This window comes from Oreochromis aureus, linkage group 11 (genome assembly GCF_013358895.1).
Source record: "Oreochromis aureus strain Israel breed Guangdong linkage group 11, ZZ_aureus, whole genome shotgun sequence".
In the NCBI taxonomy this organism is placed as follows: Eukaryota; Metazoa; Chordata; class Actinopteri; order Cichliformes; family Cichlidae; genus Oreochromis; species Oreochromis aureus.
The window spans coordinates 23154978-23163586 of NC_052952.1; the positions used below are offsets into that span (position 1 = coordinate 23154978).

General features: G+C 41.9%; 1 protein-coding gene across 2 annotated transcripts; it reads right to left on the reverse strand.

The window, feature by feature from the left end:
* Positions 1 to 2011: 2011 nt before the first annotated feature.
* Positions 2012 to 8094, reverse strand: gnb3a (guanine nucleotide binding protein (G protein), beta polypeptide 3a). 2 transcript variants are annotated; one of them, XM_039619221.1, is made up of 9 exons: positions 7971 to 8094; positions 5362 to 5470; positions 5090 to 5235; positions 4769 to 4832; positions 4306 to 4468; positions 4153 to 4219; positions 3867 to 4068; positions 3545 to 3761; positions 2012 to 3132 (listed from the first exon to the last, which is right to left on the reverse strand). In XM_039619221.1, the coding sequence occupies exons 2-9, from the start codon at positions 5416 to 5418 to the stop codon at positions 3026 to 3028; spliced, it is 1023 nt and encodes a 340-aa protein (XP_039475155.1). In that variant the 5' UTR covers positions 5419 to 5470; positions 7971 to 8094; the 3' UTR covers positions 2012 to 3025. The 2 variants fall into 2 exon arrangements, with proteins under 2 accessions (XP_039475155.1, XP_031600113.1); XM_031744253.2 differs by lacking the exon at positions 7971 to 8094 and adding an exon at positions 5594 to 5666.
* Positions 8095 to 8609: the final 515 nt, after the last annotated feature.

Here is an 8609-nt window from a genome sequence, read left to right on the forward strand (position 1 = left end):
CTAGAGCTTAAAATTTTACTGATTAACTCTTATCTGTTATTTGGAGAATTTTCTTGTTCATTTTTGTGCGCATTTAATCTTCGTCAACACCTAAATTATATTCAGAAATAACACTTGAAATTTAATATTTCTCCAGTTTGCAAAGATTGCATAGCTCACATGTCATTGAACTGACTCGACTCCTTAGTCTAAATGTCAAAGCGTCCTTGGGCAATGGTGAACACTTCGTTGTCCTCACCTATCAAAGTGTGAGTGTAAAGTGTCTTTTCTATCCCCAAGGCATGCTTTGAGTTAAGAAAAAGTACTATGTAACTACCAGTTCATTCAGCAGGTTACCTTGATGTCTGCTGAGTTGCTGTCTTGTGATTGGCTCTTTGACATTCACACTAACGAGCAGTATAGCAGGTGTACCTAATAAAATCTTAAGAAAAACAGACATTTTAGCATTAATTAGATGTGGCCTTTTTTTTTAAGTTTACATTTATTCATTTTATTAATTTTTTATTTATTTTTTTCACAAGGAAACAAGAACAGAAGAGAGAAGGGTGTGGAAAGAGTAACAGAAAATAAACAGCACAGTAGTAGACAGGTCTTTATATACTCTAAAATGTTTGACTTGCAGGCAGATCATGTGGCCCACACTTTTCTATGAGTGCCAGCCGCTGATCTGTTCTTGGAGGAGCAGCTCCTATTTATGGTCTTTTTACATGCAATATTCAAAACTGTGAAGGGAGGAATATTGTCATATTGAATCGTGCCGCTAGGTATCAGTACCAAAAGTGTCACTCTGGGATCCTTGAAAATATCACAACCAAATATGTCTTCTAAAGCGTTTAGTGTCAACATTATTAAAATATGTAGCAGAAAAAATACTACAGAGTCCATTGGTATGCTCGTAGTTTTGTACATGAACTGCTACAACTACTTTCAATCACTCCATCATCTTCTGGTGAAATTCCCTTTTGAATCTCTCTATTATAATGAATGTATTATAACTTGATAGAGAACTTGTGCTTTGGAGATATTCACATGATAACCTACATGTTCATGAGTATGGGCGGAGTTAAATCTGGATTTTGGAGGTAAGTGATAAGATCATCTGTGAGTAATGCCATTATATGGTTCTTAGCTATTAGTTCCTATGAGACAAGGCCTCTGTGAGTATTCCAAAAAGGGATGAGCTGAGGCAGCAACCCTGCATCTGTCTGACAGGTGATCTTTATTATAGCATTTTTAACTGAGGCTATATCATCATAATTTTTATGATTATTTTTAATTGATAATATACGGTTTAAATAAGTTGGTGAAGGTTTTACAGTGTGGATGGGAGTGAGGCTGATTGAAGCTGTTTGCACTTTCACCTCACAGTAAGGGAGTCCCTGGTTTGAGCTCCAACTGGTGCATCTCTGTATGGGGTTTGCTTGCTCTTCCTGTGCCTTCCTCCCACAGTCCAAAGACATATATGTTAGGTTAGTTGGTGTTTTTAAATTAGCTGGACGCAATATGTGAGATAGATAAAGTCCTGCTTGAATAAATGCAACTATCAATAATTATATTATTGTATTTTTTAGCTTTTTATATCCTGTCTACCTGCAGAAGGAACGGAACTTGTATCTTAAACTGGTTGGAGGCATCTTGTGAGATGTTTTTTGTTTGTGTGTGTGTGCATGGTTCCTGATTAATGAATAATAAAACTAAACAGGTTTGACAGGGAATTCAGGACAAGAGCAGATTTTTTTTTATAAAAGCAATCAGGTTTTGTTTAGCATGCAGCTGTGTGTAAAAAGCCTGCAATGCTTCACATCTGAGCTTGTTAAATGCACAAAAGAGCCTGTTTATCCTTAAGAGAAACTACATTCTTATGCTTTTGTCTAGACAACTAAAGTCACACTACAAATAAATGCTCACATTTTCTCTACAGTGAAATCAAAGACAACAGAAGCGTGGATGACATTTCACATGCTTCACTCATATCTAGAAGGATTTGAATGCCAGAAATAAACATTTAGACTTGTGTAATGCAGATGTTTATTAGGTAGTGCTGCTTCACTTTGTACAGTGTGTATCCACTCTGGAAAAGAGCCTGTTTAAATTAGAGTTAGATTGTTTTTTTCATTTTTATATACACAACCTGTCCTTCAAGTTTAAAGGTTTGCATGCAGAGGAAAAGTAAGCACTTATATACACATTCAGATGTACTACTCATAAGCACAGCAGCTATTACCATCCATGCACCACTCATACAAAGAGTCCTGTCCTGAGACAAATGGGTCATCTTTTTATGTAAGTGCTTAGCGAAGCATGAAAATCATTTTATTATCCCATCTGTCAGTTCAGCAGTTTACCCAAAGCACTTTTCAGGTCTAGCTACTGAGGGGTTAGGCCGAGTGATGAGACCCGAAATCCTGGTAAATATTGTCCATCGATCACATACAAAAACACACGCTAATGCAGACATCTGCAAGCTAGAACTCCATTTTAACTAAAGTTAGAAAATGAACAGGAAGTAAATGTAAGCATCTACAGAATCTACCAAAACTAACAACAAACAACAGTCTGAAACAATAAAGCTCATATTATTTATATGATTTAACTTATGCTATGATAGAAATCACAGCATGTTAGTAAGTTACCCAACACAACATATGCTTCAGCTGGACGTATTCAATTCTATCTCATCCTGTGTGCTACCGTTTCCATTTGGCAACTGTTCTCAAATTGCTGTAATTAATGTGCATACTTGATCCATGTGAACCACAGTACAATTAACTACTGATGGGAATGACATTTGCTCAGACCCCCGAACCCAGAATTCCCCCATAACGTGAGAAGAAAGTTTGGAGCGCAACGTGATGGAGAGGAGAGAAAATCTTCACATTACAACCCCGCTCCACCGTTAGATAGGACTTGGCACAATTTAACATACCCTCTTCTCACCCCATGTGACTCCTCATCCCCTCCCTCAGACCTCAATTTCTTTATATTTTCTTCACTTCACTAAGTGCTCTCTTTGCAATGAACAGCCTCAGTTCCAGATCTTGAGGAAGCTGTCCCAGGATCCCGTGCAGCACGCCATGCCATCTGTGGATACTCCGATGCAGCTCACTCTGTTGTCGTGACCAGCCAGCACACCTGAACAGCAGCGAGCAGGGAAATAAATGAGACAAAGGGTCAAACATTTTAAAATAAACTTCCAATTCCCTGTTTTTGGTTTTAGTTTACTTATGTGCAAAACTAAACTTTACAAGGAAATGTAACTAAAACAATATTGTGTGCTTGTAAAAATAATAATATACAGGAAATGTAGTTTTAGTCTTTCTTGTTTGGTCAGATTTGTCCAGCAGCATTAAGAGGAGTTGGTGCAAATATTTATTGTGCCTGGGATGTCTATGGGACTGTGTGTCAGGTGTTTGTGTTGCATTATATTACTGTATTGAAACCACAATGACAAAAAGAAGAGAGCAAACTCACTCTGGAAACTAAGTAAAAGGAATATAGCAGAAAAAAGATGGAGGAAAAAAAGTGGAATAACTCGGTTTCTCACCGACTCTCTCGGCTTTGAGCGAGTCCCAGATGTTGACGTTAAAGTCGTCGTAGCCAGCGAGTATCAGGCGTCCAGACAGGGAGGGGGCCAGAGAGGTCACCCCGCACATGATGCTGCTGTCCTGGTAGGTGATGAGCTCCTGGTCAGCTCGCAGATCGTACATCTTGCAGGTGGCGTCATCTGATCCTGTTATCACTGCATTACCGTTGGGGAAGAACTGGAGGAAAAAGAAGTGGTTAGAAAGCGTGCCTCCTTGGACAGGACGCACTGAGAGCTTTGCACACAATGGAAAAGGAAATCTTTTTTCCCCCTTTGTTCTCACCCCAATGGCGTTGATGTCACTCTCGTGACCTGCAAAGGTCTGTCTGCAGGTGCCCTCCCTGATGTCCCACAGCTTAGCTGTGAAGTCACAAGCCCCTGAGATGAAGAACTTGAAGTCTGGGGACACGCCGAGGGACATGCAGTCTCCCTGGTGTCCGGCAAACACAGTCTTCTGGGTTCCTGTCTCAATGTCCCATAGTACGCTAGAAGGGCAAGTTTAATTCAAACAAGTGCAAAAAAATCAATTGAAACTTTCTTTTGTTCAGTGAATCAAACTATATTCTTACCAAGTGCAGTCGCCTGAGCTGGTGATGATCTCAGTGTCGCTGAGGAAACGACAGCAGGACAGGTAACCTGTACAACCACAGAAATACCACATGGGGCACCGCAGGACTCATCGCAAAGGAGCGTTTCATTTCTGTTTCTTGTCATCTTCCTACCTGTGTGCGCTGCAAGCTCTCTCATGACCTTGACGTTCCCATCCTTGCCTTTCAGGTTGTAGATGGAGCACATGTTGTCCAGACCGCCACACGCCACAAGGTTTCCAGAAGGCGCGTAGGCACAGGTCATCACCCACGATGACTTGAGGGGGATGGCATTCACCTAGGTGCACACAGAGGACAGGAGAGCTTGTTTTCAGCCTCTGAATTTACTGTTGTGTATTTAGCTGTCTCACGATGGAAATTTAGATCCTGTAACTTTTAAAGGTATGTGCTTAAGTCTTAATGTTTGAGCGAGAGATGCTTAAGGCACAGTGAGAAGTACATTGTGTATTTTGGTGTGTTTGAGAGTGAATACACCCTGCAAGGTTTACAACCACGTTTACTTTGGGTTTAGGTATAGCTGGAAACAAAAATTCCTATTACCGGAATTGTAATAGCCCTGCCCTTTGGCCTCTCCTACCTTGTTGGTCGTGATGGTGTCCCACACTATGAGTTTTCCATCCTGCGAGGCACTGACACACAGCCTGGGGGAGAAATGTGGATTAAAATCAGCAAAAAAACCCCACGTGAAGCAGAGGCTGTAACATTAAGAATATGCTTCCCCCTATCAATTTACTCAGGTTAAAGCAAATCTAATTTACCATCTCCCTTCTGCATATCTGGACTTTGCTCACTCTCCTCACAATTATTTAGAAAATTATTAGAAAACTATCAGATCTTGGCTGCGACACAACAAAAAAGCAGGTGTCCTTTCAATTTGTGCAGCATGTTGGGTAATTACTTTGAATCAGTGGACCAGTGCATTGCATAGATCTTGGCAAGATGACCCCTTAGTGTTTTCCTGGTCTTCATCTGGACACGCCCCACCACTGTGATCCCAGCTGCTGCCTCCTGCAGTGTGGAATCCTGCACCGCCTTGCGAGCTGCCTGCAGAGCACACACGTACACACACACACAAAGTGCCGTCAGGAATAATATGTCAACACACGTCAGACAGAACAGCATGTGTATTATGCTGGATCTACCACAGATGATATATTGCGGCCAACTTACGGTAATCTGGTCTTTGAGACTATCTGCCTCCTTTCGAAGTTGCTCCATTTCACCCATGGTGATCAATCAATAGTGGACTCTAGAGAAGATGTCAGAAGAGGCCGTAGTCCTGGGAATAAGAAGGAGAGTTCCGGTGAAGCAGCATAAACAAAACTCAGTCACCAAGAAATCCTAAAATCTTTGCCAAGCCGCCCGCGCTATCACTCCATCTCAGAATTTTACCTGCATTTACCTGTTAACCTCCCTACTGTAGGTCTCCAGGTAAGTGCTGCTTTGCAAGTCAAACCTGCCCCCATCTGCTTTGCAAACTTTTTCTAACTTCGCAGGAACATACAGAGAAACCCACAGGACACACCTACACTCAGACACGCACGCAGAGGCACACCGTATGAATATTCACGCGGTTAAAGTTTGCCCTTCAGACGATGTGAGAGCAAAGATCCTCACCCTGAATGTACACACAAACCAGTATGTCCTGTAATGATGTGTACCAGCTCTCACTCGCTGCCTCTCAGCTTCACGGCAAATTCACAACACTTGTAGAGGAATTTGTGCCATTTAACACTCCAGCTGAGCTCTCATCTGCTGCTGATGGCTATTAAATTTGCTAATGTGATGATTAAATGAGCAATGTTTAGCGGTAAAACCAATCGCCTAATGGTCAGACTCATAAAGTGTGACAAATGTAATCAACGCACAACTGAAGAGGTAGCCAGAAAGTCAGAAAGAAGCACAGAGAAGTTCAGATGGAAAAGCACGGCGTTAATTTCTCAGGTGAAGCACCACAATATAAGCAAACTTTAAAAAGAAAACACACCCTTTTCAGTTTCTTGTACAAATATTAAAAGTTACTTCTTTTTCTTTCTAAAGCAATCAGTTTTCATGATGCCATTTCCTTTATCTTACCTTAAAAAGTGACAGGAGGGAATACTTGCGCTGATTTTACCGTTTGCGTCCCTGCAGCAATCTCTCGCTTTCTCTCCCCTCTACTATTTGAATGAGTGTCCCTGTCAAAACACATGACCAAGTGGATTTGCCTCTAATTTGTTTGAAGTGAAAAGGAGAGGAAGGGAAAGGAGGGAGTGACTCTGTAAAAGAAAGAGATTTGATTTAATTGTTTGCCACTGGGCTTTATGTGTAAAGCTAAAGTAAATGGATGATGGCCTCCAAAAACACACACCAGCCACAGCAGCTACACTTTGGGTGTAGCTTTCTTAAACTGCTGACTGATACGTCGTCCCTGAAGTTTCTGAACCAAGGGGGATTTTAAAGCCTTTGCTCCAGATGTGGAAATTGCTCCAGTAATGAGCGTTTTAATGACGCTTGAGTGTTTTAGTCGTGCTATTACCCTTTTGCCATTGTGTTCCTGGGACCCTGCCATTGTTCTGTGTGATTAAATGACTGCTACGGGTGGCGGGATGGTGGAGTGCATTAACACAAACAGAGGGAGAAGTGGAGGCAGAGGGAGGGGAGGCAGGGAGTTGAAATAAGGGGGGGTGGAGGGTAAGAGGTGAGGCAGGAGAGTGAGTTTTAAATCCTACTGGCTGAGATTTTAAGGGATGCCTTTTGAATCAAATCTGCTCTCATCCGATTACTGACTGCTCTTTGCATCTGGATAAGAGATGGAGAAAGGGATGGGGCGGCAGATAGGGGCATGAGAATGAGGTAGGGGGCAGATGGAGGAGGTAGGCAGAGGGAGAGCTGGTGAAAGGTGGGGCAGGGTCCATGAGTATGGCCAGTGATTCGACTCCTCAAACAGTTTCCCTCTTATATTCTTGCAACTTGAAGGGGATGTTAAAAAATTGTTAAATGGCAGCTAATTGTTAGTTTATGTGAAATGACATTTATGTCACTATTAAGATGTTTTTCATTGGCTTTAATTAAAATGTAACACTCAGTTTGCATCACAGTGAAAATGTCTTCCTGACTTCAGCCAAAGCATCTCTCCCTTCTCCATTAACAGTGTATATGACTTCTTTTAAAAGGCACACTGTAACAGATCATTTTTTTCATGTTGCATAAATGCCATCGACCACTTCTTCAACTCTTAAAACTTCAAACAGCCGATGCTTTGATTCTTAAGTTTACACGGAAAATAATGCATCTGAAATAACTTTACGCAGCTCTGTCATGCAGATTATGTCTGATCGCATTAAGAGTCAGACCACAAAAGGAGTTTGTTTTTTATTCAGATTATCAGCGCATACAATTAAATCACTATTGTATGCTGATCCCATGCAAATCCCTCATCTGCATGTGCCATAAGCACAAGTTGAAACACAGCTAAAGGCATCGGGTGTGTATCAGTATAAATGTGACATCTCCATACTCCATATTTCATCAGACCGTTTTAATAATCAGCAGGTTTCCAACTTGAGAAACACTTACACTTCTTTTCTGAAGTGTAAGCCTCACAACACTCAAAACAACCACATTTAAAAATGTCAGAAATATGGACACATTTTTAAAAGATATCAGCCGTAAATGTGTTCAGGTCAGTTTTGTATGACCCCTTGATGCCCGTGAAGCATGACACAGCAGCATATCCACAAAACTGAAACCTGAAAACATCAGTGTCTCCTGAAAGGAACACATGACCATCCACTTACCAATCGGAGACTGCTATCGAGGTGTTCTGGTGGATCTTGAATCCCTCTTCCTGCGGCGGCCTCCCTCAGGTTGCTGTCATAAGTTCAGCCTGTCTGTTCCTGCTCTTTCCTCCACTCATTCGCTTTTGGTATCGCGCACAGTGCGGTATTCCTCACTTGCCTCACTGCTCCTATGAGGAACAAATGAGGATTGGAGGGATGAAGGGAGATCAGCAATGAGGGGATAAACCCTGGGATGGAAGAGTAAGGGGGAGGGGGGGGGGTGATGGTGAAATAGACAGAAAGGGAGAAGAAACAGTGGGTGAAACCAAACAAGGTGCAGAGCATGTCTGTAGGGTCACAAGACATGAGCCGGGGTGAATCCAAGTCAAAAAACTAAGAGATGGAAATCGTGGAGGGGAGGGAGAAGAGGATAAATAGAGGACCTGGGAACATGGCTTTTTATGGTGCTGAGATAGTTTTCAAAAGATCTATGACTGACAGGAGGGTTTGTGTTTTGTAAACCTGAGGTGAAGCTAATATTAGAAAGTCTATGGGCAGGGGGAGATTGGCAGTGTAGGGATCAGACTGGCTATAATGATAAAGCAAGAATTACTGCAGGAATTTCCTGTCGGTGTAGAGAGTGTGTGCCATTATAGC